At 34.5% G+C, this 19,160-nt stretch overlaps 1 protein-coding gene across 3 annotated transcripts; it reads left to right on the forward strand.

Annotated features, from left to right (window-relative positions):
* Window positions 1-429: 429 nt before the first annotated feature.
* Window positions 430-17,953, forward strand: smarcb1b (SWI/SNF related BAF chromatin remodeling complex subunit B1b). Of its 3 annotated transcripts, NM_131448.1 has the most exon segments (10): window positions 433-533; window positions 2,684-2,795; window positions 2,933-3,041; window positions 4,271-4,408; window positions 6,398-6,525; window positions 8,144-8,310; window positions 10,410-10,600; window positions 13,948-13,959; window positions 14,844-14,975; window positions 17,520-17,953. In NM_131448.1, coding segments are annotated over 10 exon segments (1,113 nt in total). In that variant the 5' UTR covers window positions 433-449; the 3' UTR covers window positions 17,560-17,953.
* The last annotated feature ends 1,207 nt before the right edge of the window (window positions 17,954-19,160 follow it).

The following is a 19,160-nucleotide window of genomic DNA, read 5'->3' on the forward strand; positions in this document are numbered from 1 at the left end:
ACAGAAATGCCAACTGACCCAGTAATATTTCACATTATAAGCTAGATGACTACATTTATAGCCTATAAGAAACTATATTTTCTTATCTTGTATATTTTCTTATAAGCCTATATATATTGCATTTTTAGGGTCCCTCGCAGAATTTTGGGGTCCAAATAACCCTACCCCAATCAAATCAAATCATTTTTAAAAGATTATAAGTAATATTTTAGAGTTTATTGTGAGCTAATTGTGCACTAATAATTGCTTGCTTTTAAATTTTACATTTGCTTTAATTGGTTGTTAGCTTTTCAAACAAAACTATGAACTCTTTTTGTAACATACTCGTGCTCCAACCGTAGGCATTGTTGCAGGACCGCAGCGGGGCGTCCCAGCGCGTGAGTTGGTCCCAGCGCGACGCTTCGTTTGTACGCATGCGCGTTGTCTCTCATTGTGTTGTGTTCGCAAAGATGGCGTTGAGTAAAACATTTGGACAAAAACCAATAAAATTTCAACTCGAAGAAGATGGAGATTTTTACATGATAGGTTCAGAGGTATGTCTTCAGTTGCTCTGAGTACTACGCAAATGTTTACATCTGATATGCATCAACGTAGTCGCTGTATTAACACTAAAACATCATCTTCGACTTCTCTTTGTTGGCTCTTGCTTGTTAAAGATGCTCATATCTGCATATCGAGCTAACGAATGAATGATTTAATAAGTTTGCAGTCACCCCTTTTGCTATATAAAGTAAAGTTAGTTTCAAGTGTAAAACGCAGATTGTAAGTGCGACTTTATATTGGGGCAAACAAGTTAATAGAGAACATTATTATTGTTGTATCTTATTATATAGTGTACAAGTAACGTTACCCCATCACCACAAACATATTACAGTGATGGTTTACACCGAAATGTTTTGCCATTATGTATTCGGACTACTGTAGTTCCAAACTTTTATGATTGCAACTACATTGGTTGAACACAAAATATGTTTACAACAATGTTATGGACTGACACCCTCTCAATATACTGAAAATCATACTTTATTTAATTTGGGTAACGTTAAAGTTAGTTTTATATTCACACAGTTGAATTTCCTTCTTAATAATATCATTTTAGAAAGTATTCTTTGCAAATTTAAATAGTTTAATCATTTTAGCAGCCAATGACTTTCAACGTTGTTCCGAATTTTCAAAGTAACGTACTAAACAAATTGAGATAAAGATAGTTTTATGTTCGCACATTCATTCAGTGACAACTTTACCATAGTACTTTGAATATTCTGCCTGAAATCACATGAAAGTGACTTCAAATCAAGATTAGCACTACTTGACTGTAAACAATTTTTTTGTAAACAATTATTTTAATAGGCATTGGCTGCAAATATAATTCACTATTTAGAATTTGCAAAGAATACTTTCTAAATTTATATTATGAAGGATAAATTCTGACTGTGTATGTATATATAAAACCTACTTTTCCTCAATGGTACGCTATATAGACGGTATTTCACAAGTTGTCACTGAACGAATGTGCAAATATAAAACCATCTTTACCTCAGTTTTTATTAGATATGTTAATACAAAACGAAAGTGAGTGGGGAAAAATTAGATTAAATCTTTTGTGTTTCATAGGAAAAATAAAACCACATATAGTTTAAACAACACATGTGAGTAAATGATTTTAAAATGCTTTTAACTTAGGCATTATATTGTGTGCTACATAACTAACGCATGCATTTTATATAACCCATTAGGCAAGTTTCTGACGGTATGATAACTATGGATAAAAAATATCATGATTTCTTGGTATTGTGATTACTGCTCTAAAAAAATTTTATTCAAATGTCTGGGTAAAAATCTAAAAAAAAATGTCCCTATATATAGCACAATATATTTTATTTTAGAATCATTTATAGTATTTATGAGCAGTAAACATGTCAGTCTAAATAATATAAATTAAGCATTGACCTCCACTGTCTTAATTACTTTCAAAAACACAGATTTCTATAATTTTCAAAATGGCATATTTTGATATCTTACATATCTTACATTGTAACAGTACAGCTGAAAATTTTGGCAGTTTTTAAACCTGGACTTTTCCAAACCGCAGTATACCTTCAAAACTCTTATCGTCCAATGCCTATTTATTTTGGTATCAGCATACTTGGCCTATTTGTTAATCAGAATACTTTTTTGTTGTTGTTGAGATTTTATAAGGTAGTCTTCAATTTTTCATTGCCATGTTGGAGTTTTGTTTTCCATTGTGACTCTAGAACATACAACCAGAAGAGCAATCCAAAATGTTAATGTTGCTTTTGTTGGAATTAATGTAATTACAAATAAATCAGCATGTCAGAAGGAAAAACTGACTAAAATGCTAAGGTAGGTAGAAAGGTAACATATCATAAATCACTTAAATATAAAATAGTAATACATCACTTTTGCATATAAAATACTTAAATGCATACTTGTCAATCAATATGAATTTATTAATATTAATTAAGTCATCTAGTGAAATTATATTCATAATCGCAATATATATATCCCAGAATAAAAAAGTCCCAATGAGATTAGATTTTTCCAATAATCGTGCTGCCCTAAAAGATATTTCACCTGAGAATTTACATTTTACCTCAGGCTATCAAAAATCTAGGTGATTTTATATAATTGAAAGTGTTTTTTGCACACTCTCGCTCTATAGGTTGGCAACTACCTGCGTATGTTCAGAGGCTCCTTATATAAGCGATACCCTTCTTTATGGAGACGCCTTGCATCCGTTGAGGAGAGGAAGAAGATTGTAGCGTCATCACACGGTAAGTGATTCCTTTTCAACAATTAGGTCCAGAAAGCAGCTATAAGCAATCCACACCTTATAATCTCCTAGTCCTGCTTCTGGACAGCAGTTTGTGCAGTGTTGTTTTTGTGTTAGATCATGGTTACACACCTTTAGCCACCAGTGTCACCCTGCTGAAGGCTTCTGAATGTGAGGAGATCTTCGAGGGTAATGATGAGAAATACAAAGCCGTGTCCATCAGCACAGAGCCTCCGGCATATCTCAGGTTAGATGACTGTTGTATGATTTACATTACACGTCTAAATACATAACAACATTAAAAGAAATATAATTAATACAGGATTCGATAACACTTTATGGATCAGTTCTTGCTGTTAACTAACTATAAGCAATGGCTATTACCTCAATGAACTTCTCTTTTGCTTTTAATTAAAAGTTAGTACGGTAGTTGTTAAGTTTTATTATGTGGTAGGAATAAGCAGAGCTGGCGCCTGCCTTCGGCTGACAAGGGGGAGTCACATATACTGAGAGGTGGCTATCGTGTGAATGCATATAGTTCTCCCAGTTTAAAATATGGTACCTTTCTCAACTTTTAACACACCATAAAACAAACACTTTGCTCCTTCAACAACATAAAGTGTATATGGTATGTAATATAAAGATGACAGAGCTCTAAACAGTCTTAATATACACAAGAAAACGCCCAAAACTACATATTAGAAAGCTCGTAATTACAGGCCTAAAATAGGTCTTGAATCATCAGATGTGTAGTTGAAGTTTTACTGCTAATGCTGGCACGTCGCCACAACATCAACAACAACTCCAAAAGCAGTTTATGTCCGTAGAAGTAACATCCTGAACTGCAACGAACCATTGAAACATGTCTAAATGAGAAAAATATTTGATCACACCTTTTCCTTAATAGAGCTGCAATCTACTTTTCCATGAGTGAGGGAAACTCAATTTCAAAATTCAACCTTGCCTAATAAACTGCCCTTTACTAAAATATTGTTAATTAAGCTTATTGTTCACCCTAGGAATACAATGAATTTGAAAGTTGTATTTCTAAATAGCATTTTGTTTTTCAAATCTATTTTAACATGATGATAATCTGAGGACGCAGGTTAGTGCCGATGGTTCCCCTATGGCACTGGTTCTGGGATTAAAGTTTCTAAAATATGGTGATGCAGAATAATGGATTATGTGTGTTTTAAAACAAACAGCCAGTTTGCTGGTAATAAACATGCTAATAAGCTACCATATTATTGCAAGAACTGGTCATCAAACTAATGTGTTACCTAAAATGTATGAGAAATATAATTAGTAATATATAAATAGGTATTATAATTTATAATATTTTATTATGTAGTGGGTTATGTTATTTGTATGCATATAAACACTTTCAGGCTATATATAGTAAAACTTATCAATTTGTATCTTAAAAGATGATGTTTTGTTGGGATTTAGGTTGAAGTAACTGTGTTTGTTAATTAGGGAGCAGAAGGCGAAGAGGAACAGTCAATGGGTGCCCACCCTGCCCAACAGCTCTCACCACCTAGATGCCGTGCCTTGTTCCACCACTATCAACAGAAACCGAATGGGACGTGACAAAAAGAGGACCTTTCCATTATGGTGAGATGATTAATGATACTCTTTGACCCTTTCCTGAAGATTTTGCATTCATTTCATTAGATTTTGTTTTTTTTTTAAAAAAGTATGCATTTATTAAGCAGGGCCACACTGAATATAAAAAAAGTTTGAAGACCAAAGTAATTTATTCTGGAATAAATGGCTCTTAAAAAGAATAAAAAAACTGCTTGTTTTCCAATATTTGATTCATTTTTTATTTTGGTTTAATGTAACAACCCAATTTTCTGATCGAACCAGTAATGGTTCATTTAAACTGATAACAATATGCTGGGCGAAATATTATCCATCTCTAATATTTATTATTTTAAGAATTTTATTTTAAATTGCAACAGTATTGCACAATATTATAGTTTTATTAAATTTGTGTAAATGCAGTTTTGATCAGCAAAGAAACTTTCAAAAACATAAGAAAAAGCTTGCCAACTACAAACATCTGAATAAAATGAAAAGTATCCTTCTCTCAAAAATAAAAATATACTGACTATTTACTCACCCTCAAGCGATTCCAAACCTTGATGATATTCATTCATTCATTCATTCATTCATTCATTCATTTTCCTTCGGCTTAGTCCTTTTATTCATCAGGGGTCGCCACATCGAATAAACTGTCAACTTATCTAGCATATGTTTTACACAGTATATGCCTTTCCAGCTTAGTACAGGGAAGCACCCATACACACTCATTCTCACACATACACTTCGGCCAATTTAGTTAATTCAATTCACCAATAGCGCGTATCTTTGGACTGTGGGGGAAACTGGAGCACCTAACATAAAAAAATGTTGGAAACCTGTAACCCTAGACCCTCACAATAGGAAAAAACAAATATCACACAAGTCAATGGTTAAATGTTTCCAGCATTTTTCAAAATACCTTCTTTTGTGGTTTAGTGGGGGGGAAATCCTCTAAACAGGTTTGTTACAAGTGAAGGATTTTAAAACTATCCTTAATTTATTAGAAGTCTCCAAAAAATAGAGAGAGAGAGAGAGAGAGAGAGAGAGAGATCTTAAATGTCTGCATAAATAGTTCTACCTCCATATAAAATATTTAATGGCCACACATCATAAAAAAAAAAAAAATGAAGTCATCATGGTTCTTTAAAGATTCCATAGGTTAGATCTGTTAACAGTCATCAGCATGTTAATCAATCTAAATATAATTACTAAACTCTGGGCAATTATTTAAGCAACTGTTGATTGTAACAGATGTTGTTATCAGGGCAATATCAAACCAGAGGATGTTTATGAAGAAACCAAACCACATTTCCGCTGCATTTATCCCATGACTGAGTTGTTTTGGATCAGCAGTTGAAGCAATACTCCAGAACACTGGCTTGTTATTGCAAAGAGGTTCTTTCAGGTTGTGTTGTTTATTGCTGATCATGCTGTGAAAAGCAAACTCTTGATAAGTCTATTTTTCTTTGCTCATACTGACATTCTTTCTTCCTCATCTCCCGCACAAGAAGATGTCCAAATGCTCCCCATTTTAAGGACGAGCTAAAAAAAATAGCCCTATGCTTTTGTGGTTATTGGTTTCAATTGTCCCCACATTATCTTGTGCCAAGAGGAAATCATCTTGGGGTATTTAGCTGAACGTAATCACCCTTGCAATATTGTCAACATAAAGACTGTGGTAAATGTCAACGATTGGGTTTAAATGAGACTGTTCTGACTGGAATGCCGCCAACCAGCTGTTGGTTTCAAGCAATGCTCCAGTGTGTCCAAAACCACTTCATTCCTCTGTCGGTACTTACAAGACAAGCATTTTAAAACCCTCGCACAATCACACATGCAGGTTGTTAAAAAATTTGGGCACTTGTTGTGTCAAAAAAAGAGCAGGACATGAAGGAAAAATGTGGGATGTTGTTCAGAATCAAAGCGGTGGTGTGGAGTTGAACAGCACATGCCTTGCACATGGTGCTAATTAATGATAGGCTGTGTTTATGGTCTCTGCTTTCCTTCAACACATAGTTTCGATGACCACGACCCTGCAGTCATCCACGAAAATGCTTCCCAGGCTGAGGTCCTGGTGCCGATACGCCTGGACATGGAGATTGATGGACAGAAGCTCAGAGATGCCTTCACCTGGAACATGAACGGTAGACAAAATAGATACTTTATATGCGCATTATTTTAATGACATTTAGCAAATTTTACCAACAAACTTACAATGCAGTATGGTGCAAAAGTACTGAAATTATTCTATTTGTATTGTGCTTATGTTTTATTTAGTGCTAGCAAAAATTAATCACAATTAATAGAATACAAAATAAAGATTTCTTTTGGCAAGATATATGTGAGTGCACTGTGTATATTTATTATGTATATAAATACATGCATGCATGTATATGAGAATTTATTTAGATTTAAACTTACAATATATATCTATATAATACAAATGATATATAACCTTAAATATATATGTAACAAAATAGTTTTGTTTTGCTCTTGTTTCTTTTTCCTTAAATTAAGCACGTTTTATCATGCAAGCACTGTAAAAACTGTAATCCATGCCTTTGTAACCACCCGTCTGGTCTACTGTAATGCGCTTTATTTTGGGGCGAGTCAGTCTTCTATTTTTCCACAACAACTCATTCAAAATGCAGCTGCATGTCTTTAACCTGGCACACGCAAATACGAGCACATCATACCGGTTTTATCTTCTCTAAACTGGCTGTCCGTGCATTTCAAGATTTATTTTAAGTTGTTTTTATTTGTTTTTAAGTGTCTGAATGGTGCTGCACCTCTCTACCTCACTGAGCTTCTCGGTCCCTACACACTTTTTTGTTCGCTCAGCCGACCAGCTCCTTGTTCAATTTGGCTTTTAGCATAGCGTGAGATGTTGATTTTTTATGTTTATTTTATTTTTATTTATTTATATTTTTAAGTATGGGCTAATATAACGCATATATAATACACATATACTTTGTCAAAACAAAATTTTATTATGGATGTGATTAATCTTTGCTTAGCACTAGTGGCGCAGTGGGTAGCACGTTCGCCTCACAGCAAGAAGGTCGCTGGGTCGTTGGTTCGATCCTCGGCTCAGTTGGCGTTTCTGTGTGGAGTTTGCATGTTCTCCCTGCGTTCGTGTGGGTTTCTTCCGGGTTCTCCGGTTTCCACCACAGTCCAAAGACATGCGGTACAGGTTAATTGGGTAGGCTAAATTGTCCGTAGTGTATGAGTGTGTGTGAATGTGTGTGTGGATGTTTCCCAGAGATGGGTTGCGGCTGGAAGGGCATCCGCTGCGTGAAAACTTGCTGGATAAGTTGGCAGTTCATTCCGCTGTGGCGACCCCGGATTAATAAAGGGACTAAGCTGACAAGAAAATGAATGAATGAATTTAATGTTAAATTATTTTCTTTTTAAAATACATTTTAAATGCAGTTTTTTTTGTGTTGTTTATGTGGTAAAGCTGATTTCATTTTAACAGACATTTCTCCAGTCTTTATTGCTACATGCCACATTTAATTAGCTGATGCCTATGAAATAATTCCTATTTATTTTGAAAACTTAAGATGTTTTAGATTTTTGTTGAAACACTGTATATAGTTCAAGAACAGCATCTATTCATCATATTTATTAAATATCTCACCTCTATTGAATATTGGTGTATGTTTATGATTTATTTATATTTTTGCTGTTTAGTGGAAGATCTTTTGATTATGAACACATTTAGACGGAAGGTTTCTATTTGTCTGTTTTCATTGTCTCCAGAGAAGCTTATGACTCCAGAGATGTTTGCTGAGATCCTGTGTGATGACCTGGACCTCAATCCACTCACCTTCGTCCCTGCCATCGCCTCAGCCATTAGACAGCAGATTGAGTCCTACCCTACAGACAGCATCCTGGAAGAACAGACGGACCAGAGGGTCATCATTAAGGTTTCTTTTGGACATAATTTAATCTCTGGAGTTCACACTTGTAGTTTTGGTTCTTTGATTGCGAAAAAAAGAGAGTTGTTGCTAGTAATTTTTAAATCTGACTAATCTTTTTATGATGTATTTTGCTACCAAAAAAAAAACATTCAAAACAATAATGTGTGCTTATGTGCGTACATATAATTATACCTATATTGATAGATTTTGAATGATTAGTTTCAACTTCAACAACCTGCATAGGTTTTACTTTGTGTCATTTACAATAATGAGTTTTCTTTTTAAAACACGTATGTTTTGTTACTGTTAAACCTGGGACCTGTACCTGGCTAGCTAGTTAATTTTCGGTTTAGTTTGCCCCAACTTTGGGTTTTAGGTACTGTAACGGTAGCTCAACTGCTACGTTATACCATGGCAACAAAGAGTAATGTCAAGCTGCCCTCCTGTTACCTAAAACCCAAGATTGTTGCAAAATAAACTGAAACTTAACTTGCTAGCCATTTTTTTAGCTTCATGGTAAGGCCCTTGGTGTCAAAATTGCTCTGGCATCTTTAACCACTGAAAACAGAGCATTTTAAAAAGGTTGTTTTTTGCTTAAAAATGCCGGTATATTGTGTTTTAGTATAGGTGGACTGAAACAGACTTTTTTTAGGTGTGGCAATACACATACACTCTCTGAATGGCCTTCCATTTTATATCATTCTCTGATTTGTCGAGCCTTTGTCATTACACAAGCAGTAGACTGTAAGTATGAATACTGACAAGATATGTGCATGCCCAGTTAGATCGAATAGTCTCATCTCATGGCATTAGGGCGTACTCACATTAGGTACAGTTGCCTTGAAGCGTGCCGAAGCACGATTGTCCCCCCTCGCCTCTCTCCCGATGGCTTGCACTCACACTGCATCTTTACCTTCCAAGCCTGAGCACGCTTGCGTCACCGATGATGCGATGGTTCAGTTTAACAGAAGAGAAGCACTCTTGCTCTGCACAGTGGAGATTGCTTTAGTTCTATTTTTTTTTTTTTTTTCAACTTCTTTTTTTTTTTTTTTTTATTAGAACGTTCAACAAGAATACAAAAATATACAGAAAAGGTACAAAACCTTTAACAACAAGGGTAGAGAACAGAACAAAACAAAATGACAAACTAAAGAATATGCCAGGGGGAATATAAATTACAAAAAGCACTTTGAATTTAAAGCAAGGTCACAGTGATGTTTACAAGATCACATACAATACAGTCATCTATTATAAAAAAGAGAGAATATTGTAAGATTCACATAGTGTTACGGATTTTAAAGCTTTAACATTGCTGGAGGTAGAGATTGTATTTAAATAATATTTCAAATCTTTACAAAAAATAAGAAAAAGGGGCTTTACAGACAAAAATTTGCATTTATGTATAAAAAATTTTGCTAGTAAAATAAACAGATTTATTAGAAAATATTTATCTTTAACTTTATCAACATGATAAAAACCAAATAAAACATCCTTGTATGACAAAGAAAAATTATATAAAAGAGATACTTGCTTTAGTTCTATTGTTTTAGTCGTTTGGGAAACAGTGACACGGTCAAATATTTTGCTGAACAGATCCACAACTTTTGACGTTTATAAATTTTAATAAAAGTCTTTGTGCTACACGTATTAGGAGGTTTGCTCTAGGTACAGCTGATGTGCAGCTAGTCAGAGTGTTATGATATTTAAATAACTGAAAAAAAATGCAGACGTGAGAAACATGGAGATGAAAAATATATGAAGAGAATATTGTATGATTGAGCATTCTGTTGTTATATGGTCACATTTTGCCATGTATGTAGTTCATTTAGGTTTATTCAGTCTGTGATGTGATCATATTTTAGTTGAACTTCTTAAGAGTTCAAGTCCTTCTTTGGTGTTTTGGTCTTATTACTTGGTGCACACCAGAGTTCAGATGATAGCAATATTCAATCGAACCTTACTAACAAAACAGTAGCACCAGAGATTCATTTTATTGAACTAAATTTATCTACAGTGGTGTGAATACACATGCTTAATTAATGCATGTCTGTAAAAGGGTCTCATTATATTGAAAGCAGGTTAATTTTCCTTCATTGTACTTTCAGCTAAACATCCACGTGGGGAACATCTCTTTGGTGGACCAGTTTGAATGGGACATGTCAGAGAAGGAGAACTCGCCAGAATCATTCGCTTTGAAGCTCTGCTCTGAGCTGGGTCTCGGAGGAGAGTTCGTCACCACCATTGCCTACAGCATCCGCGGGCAGCTTAGCTGGCATCAGAGGACTTACGCCTTCAGGTGGGCAACACACAGTGGGTTAATGCTCAGACATGGTTTCTTTTGTACGTAAGCACACTTACTCAGAGTGTGCTGGAGGGCAAAACTATCGATCGTACCTACATTTTAATGCAGTCGTTCATAAATAAGGTAGCTTTTTATGCATTAGCCCCTCCAGAAACACCAGATTCCCCACAGAGCTGTTTTAGGACAGTTTCTTGTTTTCAAAATGACTGCCTGCCATAATTCATACGTGTATGATTTATAGATACAGCAACCGCACTGTCATAAGGCAGAGAATGAATTATTTCCCTACCCTGTAAAATTGCCTTGGAATTTACCCAAGAAACAGCAGGACACTGAACGCTAAAGTGAGGGCTGATGGAAAATTCAGCTTCTTACAAACAGGGATAAATTAAACTGTAAAAAAATGTAGTTAGCAAAAGTGTTTCACACTATTACTCTTCAACTGTATTTACAGTTTGCAGCATTGCAGATCTTAAAGGTGCAATAAGTGATTTTCCTAAGTTATGTTTCTTGTTACGCTGTTTGCGAGTCCTTTTCTCCTTTATCCTGATCATTAAATTAAGTGGTCCAAATTTATTTATACAGTTAAAGTTAGAATTAATAGCCCCCCTGTTTATTTTTTCCACAATTTCTGCTTAATGGAAAGAAGATTTTTGTTCAACTAATGTGTAAACTTAATAGTTTTAATAACTAATTTCTAATTACTAATTTATTTCATCTCTGCCATAATGACAGTACATAATATTTTTTCCAGATATTTTTCAAGATACTAATATTCAGGGTAAAGTGACATGTAAAGACCAAAGGCTGGTTTACACTTCTGCGTCTAGCGATCGCCATGACGCATGGCATATACTTTGCATAGCCATGCATTTATACTTCTGCATGCTGTTTGTGTTGCTCTGCAATAACACTTTCGAAATGGTAAACTCTCAGTAGGCTATGTTATGTTCCTCTGTTTCTCTAATACACCCTCATTCAGTGGTGGGAACTGACGAACAACCTTAATCATAAGGTAAACACAAAACATATGATGCTCCTTCATGGGACTCAACACTTTGCAATCGCTCTATCTGGCTCGTGCATCTCAGCACCGCCCACACTTGGCACAGCTACCAAGCTGACCAATCACAGAGCTTGCACTACCTGTCATTGCAATGTGTTGTTACATTTTTTTTGAGAGGTACACGTCAGCCCCGGTAAGGGCTATGCAACTACACGAAGGCTGTGCAATACACATGTGCTTGACGCAGAAGTATAAATCAGCCTTTTACAGGGTTAATTAGAAAAGTTATGGTCATTAGGCAAGTCATTGCAGGATGATGGTTGGTTCTGTAGACAATTGACAAAAAATATTTCTCAAGAGGTCTAATAATATTGACATAAAACAGTTTTTAAAGAAATTAAAAACTGCTTTCATTCTAGCCGAAATAAAACAAATAAGACTTTCTCCAGAAGAAAAAATATTTTAGCAAATACTGTAAAAAAATTCTTTGCTCTGTTAAGCATCATTTGGAAAATATTTAGAAAGGGAAAAATGTATAGTTTTAATAGTTTGTCCAGTCAAAACATTGGGTCCAAACATTGTCCAAGCTGTCTGTCAAAATCTGTAATTGTTAACATTAACAAAGGATTGGTGCATTCAAGGAGACATTTCAGAGAGCAAATTGCAGGAAAAAACAAGCTACCTTATTTTTTATTTTAATATTTGGTATTATAATTACTTCTATGAAGTTTTCTTCCTGGTAAAAGTTAAGTGATGTACTGTGGGGATGTTTTCTAGTACATAGATGCATTCAGGAGGCTTTAAATGGCACCTATTTTACATGTAAGATGAGCCTTTGGTGTCTCTAAAATGTGTCTGTAAAGTTTAGCTCAGAATACCCTAGAGATAATTTATTATAGCCTCCAGAATCTGCCCAAATTGGTGTCTTGAGTACATTGTAGTTTTTTTGTAAATGCAAATTAGCTGCAGTTCCCACGTGAGTGTCTGCTTGTCATCATGTGTTACAGCAGATAAACAGCAGTTTAGTTTAGCAGTCAGTGATAGAGACAGACTCGGATAAAGCTTATATACAGCTCATTGGTCAAAAATAAGTTTATTTCATGCATTCATGGTGGAGTTTATTCAAGCCTTTCTGAAACGATGAGTCTCACACAAATACCGTTTGCAGCACACATGCATGCGGTAGTGGTGATTATATCGGTTAAGAATTGCATAGAAGTTTTGCTTTGTTTTAAAAATGTTTTAAACTTATAAAACACAAAAATCAGATATTTTAACCCCAGTTTTTTGCAAAAAGTTTTCTGTTAACATGAGTATACATGTTATTATGGAGACATGGCACCTGTCAATCAATTCAACGTCACGTTGTGGTGGGCCTCCAAATCACTGGGATTTGGGTTCTTTTACCTCAGGAAATTTTAAAAGAGTTGTGTTTCTATCACTCCAATATGACTGTGAACACGCTATACATACACACAGTTCTATCCAAACAGCTTACAAAAGTTGATTTGCATCATAGAATGTATGCTTTCGATGCTAACAGGCTAACATTAGCATTTCCCGTGATCTCCTATTGCTTCTTTAAACTGTTTTGAACCATATTGTTTATCTCATTCTATTCTTGTATTGTTTGATTTACAGTGTTATAAGGTCATATGAAGTGGAATTTCCATCCAGTTTATAGTGCAGTTATTTACACACAAACACACACAGCACATCTTGTTTTGGAAACTAAATTGAGACCATCTTTAGCTCGCTCTGGGACATCTAGTGGTTCTTTACAATCTCATTTTTTGGTCCGACAGCAAGCTGACAACCGGTTGAACATTGTAACTTACATTTATTATGCCTTGAAGTCGTTTTATGTGTTTCTCTTTCCTCAGTTGTTTTTTTTTTTTCTTCTAGAACAGCCCATATTGATTTTTTTATCTAAGTGTTTCATAATTCAGTTGCTTTGCTCTTGCATGGCTTGCAACCCTACATTTGCTTTTTAGGGACATAACCCCTTAGCATTACACTTTCTCTATGAGATCATCATGCTGTAATCATAAATGAAAAATATGCTCATTTATTTTTAGAGTGTGGTTACGTTAGAAGGGGTAGTTCACCCAAAATTTTATGCTTTTATCATTTACTCACCCTTCACTTCTATAAAACCTGTCTGGGTTTCTTTTTATTTTTCTATTCAACACAAAAGAAGATGTGGTACGTTAAAATCTTTGGGTGAACTATCTATTAAAATGTTCATTCTTTGTGATTAACTTCATTGTTTTCTTGGTTTTGCTTTGCTATAACATTCTAATCATTTGCTTTTCCCCACTGTTTGTTCCAATAGGTCTGATTTCAGGTCAATATACTTCAAAATTTCTTGATCTTCTCTCCCCTTACCCCCACGTTTCATACCCTGGGAAGCTGAGTACTTTCATCTTTTCTTATTTTTGTAATCTTTGATTGTCCCTGTTTGTGGACATCTTTTTTTAATGTCTAATGCTGGTTTCCCTACAAAAATGACAGAAGTATTTACTGTATGTCAAAAAAAGAGACATCCCATTTTGGTATCTTTTGATGTCTGCATCTAATTAAATGAACTTTAACCTTTAACATTAACTTTTAATTACAATTTAAATTTTAATGTTTTATATAACATTTGTTAAAAAAATAAATCAATATATGAGTAAAATAAACACTTATTTTGACTTGCATAGTTTTAAATAACTAAAAAAATCATAATATTTATAAACAGTGACTAAGTAAAATTACAATTAATTAGAATACATAAAATAAGATTCAAATAATATAAAAAGCTTTACTGTTTAGTCATTCGGTGTAATTTTAGTTTTGTTTTTTATTTAAATATGTAATTTTATTGCTCAGAAAAAAACTACAATAAAAAAGGACACAGTCTAATGTACAAGGCAAAAACCTCAATTTTAAATTAACCTGCATTACATTTTTATAACTGTTCCTCTACCCACATACAGAAATAGCAAAAACCTAATGATACCAGACAGTGGTTTGTTTAACACACGCATGTGCTACCACAGCATGGCTTTAATGTCTGTATTATGTTTAGAAGCTTATAATATTCAGATTTATTTCAATTCTAAAATATATTGTTGTCTTTCAACACCTTTGTGCCTCCATGGTCATCATTGAAGCACCACTGGTCTTTCTTTATGTTGAAAGAGATGCTGTACAAATCTAACTTCTTGTGGCTCCTATTTCCTGCAGTGAGAACCCGTTACCAACTGTAGAGATCGCCATTCGCAACACAGGAGATGCTGACCAGTGGTGCCCTCTGCTGGAGACTCTGACAGATGCAGAGATGGAGAAGAAAATCAGAGATCAGGACAGAAACACAAGGTGAGAGAAATGCTCACCACAATAATTCTATAACCAGCACTGCGGAAAAACTCAAGCTGGATTCTGATTGCTTGAGGATTGGTATACTGTAAACACAGCTAAATAAGTTCTAGTCAGGTTAGGACCACATTACGATTCCATAACACTATGCCAAAATTATTTCAATTATTTCAAGGCCTACAACAGGAAAAAGTAATCAAAACAAAATGGCTGTGGATAAACTTACATATATGCTCAAAAAGCATCTAAACTGGATGCTTACATACATAAAGTTGAAAAACATCTTTCTAGAGGTGTCAGCTAAATGTAATGAATGCAAAGCTGCAGAAAGTACACTGAAGAACTAATTATGGACATGTAGTAAGTTGCACAATTACTGACCGTGTATTTTTTGACTTACTTTCAAAAGCTCATGACTAGAAGATCGTTCCAGATCCAAAGGTGGCATTATTGGGGGTTACACATGAACCTTCTTTTAATAGTTTTGAACAACAGTTCATCTCATTGTCCATGGTTCTTGCAAATAAATAGATTTTACAGAGATTGAAACAAGATACGGTATACAACATTTGATCAATTGCTTAAAGAGCTGTTAAATATAATCCAAGTAGAAAAATTACGATTTAGAACAAGAATAACATGTTTAAAAAAAAAACTTGATATTTTAAATTTATGCTAGACTAACTGGGATTATGATAATGCACAGAAACCATGTGTATCATTATATATTTCTCTTTTAAAGTTACTGTATTATTATTGCTTTATAATCCTCTCTGGTGTTTATCTTACTGTTATTAGTATTATTTATCAACTTTTGTGCCTTATATGTGGGGGATGTATATCCCTGACTGTACAAAGCTTCTGGTTTTATTTTAAAGTTGTAATATGCCATACCTCTTTTCTTCCTTTTACTTGACCATGTTCCCTATATTGCATGGAACATGCAAAAAAAGGCTTTGGATGAGATGTGTAAGAAATTAGTTCTACAGATAGGAGACGTTTGAAGACAAAACTTGACAAATGTCATGAAATACAACATCTTTAGATGTGCTATCCGTAGTATAATCAAAATAACTGTGTTCCATTCAATTAAATCATGCCCACATCACCACCTCAGGTGTGCATTATTTTCTAATAATTCAATACAATAATTTCTAATCTTCAAATGTTTACTTAATTTATTTGTATGTACAGTGGTGCCTTGTTATTCATAAGAGTTACATTCTAAAAATAGCCTGCAATAGGCAAAATTCGCAAAATAGTCAGCTTTATTTTTTACACTTGTTATAGATGTTTTAAAGCTGTACAACCGCTCACTTCACATTTTTTACACTTTTCTCAGACAAGCATGAACATTTTCACACTTTTTTCTTTCTTGTTCAAACCCTCTCAAAGTTCAAACCTTCATAGAAAAATAAGTCCAGTATTATAGAATGAAACAAAAAATCAAAACCTGTTGTCAGGCACAAACATTTATTGCTGTCAGCAAAAGGTTCATAAACCTTTTTAGCTTTTGTGCTGATAATGTTGGCATCTAGCGTAATGTTCTTTTCCTGCAGGTTCTGATCCACAAAACTAAACCAGACACTCCATCCCTAAGGGGGTCACACACTAGATATGCCGTGCACATGACAGTTTAAAGTAACACACACTGGGCGTTATTTAAAATGAAAATTTTCAGATGGAGCTCTGTGACGTGGCAGAAATATGAACAGTGTCCTGAGTTTTAGCTGGGCACCGGAGACAGCAGCTGACTTGACGCTAGTGTGTGTATCTTGATAAAAAATTTTTTTTAAAAAACATGTTAACAATTCTAAAATGCATGTTGTGGTACTGGTACGTGGCATCCGGTGTGTGCGACCCACTTAACGATGGTCTTGCTGCGGACAGTTACAATCCTTTTTGCATCTCTGTTGGAAGTCACTGTACTGTACAAGTGACACAGAGTTTAATTGACAATGGTCTACAGCAAATCAGGATGCAGAACACAATGCATTTAAAAAAAAATTAGCATGTCAAATTGCACAAAAAAAATTTTACAAAACTGCGAGGCAGTGAAAAGTGAACCATGTTATAGAGAGAGACCACTGTATTAGTATTAATAATGTCTTCTATGGGTAGCATGTATATTATAAAGGGCCTAAAACCGATCCTTGAAAGCACCCCATACTTCACTGGGCTAACATGAAAGCGGTCTGGTTAAACTTACAAACTGGTAACAATCAAATATGACTTAAATTATTGTAAAGCCTGTTCCTGGACACCAGTGAAATTTAAGCAATCTATGATGATATCATGATTGATGGTGTCAAATGCAGCACTGAGGTCAAGTAAAACTAGTAGCGAGATGAAGCCTCGGTCAGCAGCTGTGAGAAAATCAATGGTTATTTTCACTAAAAGCAATTTCTGTACTATGATGAGGCATGAAAACTGACTGAAGCACTTCAAAAACATCTCATGTTCATCTTTAGAAAGGGTCACAATTGAGCAGACACAACTTACCTGTATTACACTTACACATGACTTGTTTGTTTGTTTTTATAGGCGTATGCGACGACTTGCCAACACGGCCCCTGCATGGTAAAGACAAGACGTGATTGGTGCTGCCACTCAATAAGCTCACAGTCTCTTAAAGGGCCTCAGGGTTGCTGGAGGCCTTTGCACAGATCCATACAGCTCTAGATAACATTCCTCCAGCCTTCAGGCCTCCTCAACCCACACAACGTTACATATTTTCTTAATATCAGGCCTTTAAACTCTGATCTGGCATCAGCCAGGCTTTACCAGCACTCTTCAAGGCTGTTCGGGAAGTCTCATTAGAATGCTTGTCTTCTTTGTTACTCTGGTATTATGGAACTTAGAGACGTCTGGTTGTAAGAACAGGAGAACGTTTGATTGAGTTTCGTGTTTTTTGTTAAAGGTGCTAATGCATACGATGAACTTGACTTGCTTTTTTTTTAAATAAATGGAAAATTGTTTATGCTTCTCTGTTTTTTATCATTAATTACATTGTTTTATAGTCATGAAAACCTCTGATTCTCCAAATAATTACAAAATATTTGTTAAAAATAAAAAGTCAGTAAAATTATCAGGATTCCCACACTTCTTGAAAGTACTCGAATTTCAGAAATATGAATTCATGGCCTGGAAAGTACTTAAAAACAAGCTAAAGTCCTTGAAAGTGCTTGAATTTAAAGTGTATAGTCTTATTTTGACAATTATACTGAAAACTAAATGAAAAAAACAAATACATTTTACATTTAAAATTCTTACATTTAAATATTGTATGAGAACTATGACAAATAATGCACATTTTAATCGATATTTCAGAAACCACATTTGAATATTACCAGTATTGAACAAAGTTCTTTGAACATGACTGTTTAAATTGGTCTAGATTTTTGAAAGGGACACATTCTAATCCAGGGTTGCTAAAACTTTTTTGTATGAATGGCTGAAAACTGTATGTGATTGATAGCTGTTGGCCATAGATAAGAATACCAAACTATTTTACATTAACAGGGTGTCCGCGGAATCCTAAAAAGTTTTAAAATGTCTTAAATTTCAAAAGCAAAAGTTTAGACCTTAAAAAGTCTCACTGAAATGTTGTGTTGTAGGTCTTAACTCATTTTAAACAGGTCTTAATTTACGTTCAGGTAAAGCTACACAATCGGGCAGACACAGGACACAACTTTTTTATGTTTAGGTTTTTTATTGCAAACAAATGTAATTTAACAGCTGTTAAGACATGTTTAAAGGAAATTCTCCTAATTAAATTCCCTAATTGGGGAAAGAAAACTAATGCAACACATCTCTTTACACAATCTTCTATTAATACAAAACTGTTTACCGATCTAACTGTGCCATTAGAAAAAAAATCCTTAATGTTTAGCCCTGTATACGTCTAAAATGTAATTCCTTTAAGTCTTAAAAGAGTCTTCAATTTGACTACAGAAACCCTGATTAAAGTTGCCCAAGGTGATTTCCTAAATTATTTCCTAATATTTAAAAACAAAAGAAAACATTACTTTTAATCATATTAACTAATGCAGTATTGCTGTTTTATTTATAACTTATTGCATTAAAAACAGAAACAATCACATTTATAACAGTGCAGTTCAATGCTGTAAACACTAGTCACGCAGAATCTGCCTTTGCATTAATTTGCTCACCAAAGTCTATCCC

Source organism: Danio rerio, chromosome 21, assembly GCF_049306965.1.
Source record: "Danio rerio strain Tuebingen ecotype United States chromosome 21, GRCz12tu, whole genome shotgun sequence".
Classification (NCBI taxonomy): domain Eukaryota; kingdom Metazoa; phylum Chordata; class Actinopteri; order Cypriniformes; family Danionidae; genus Danio; species Danio rerio.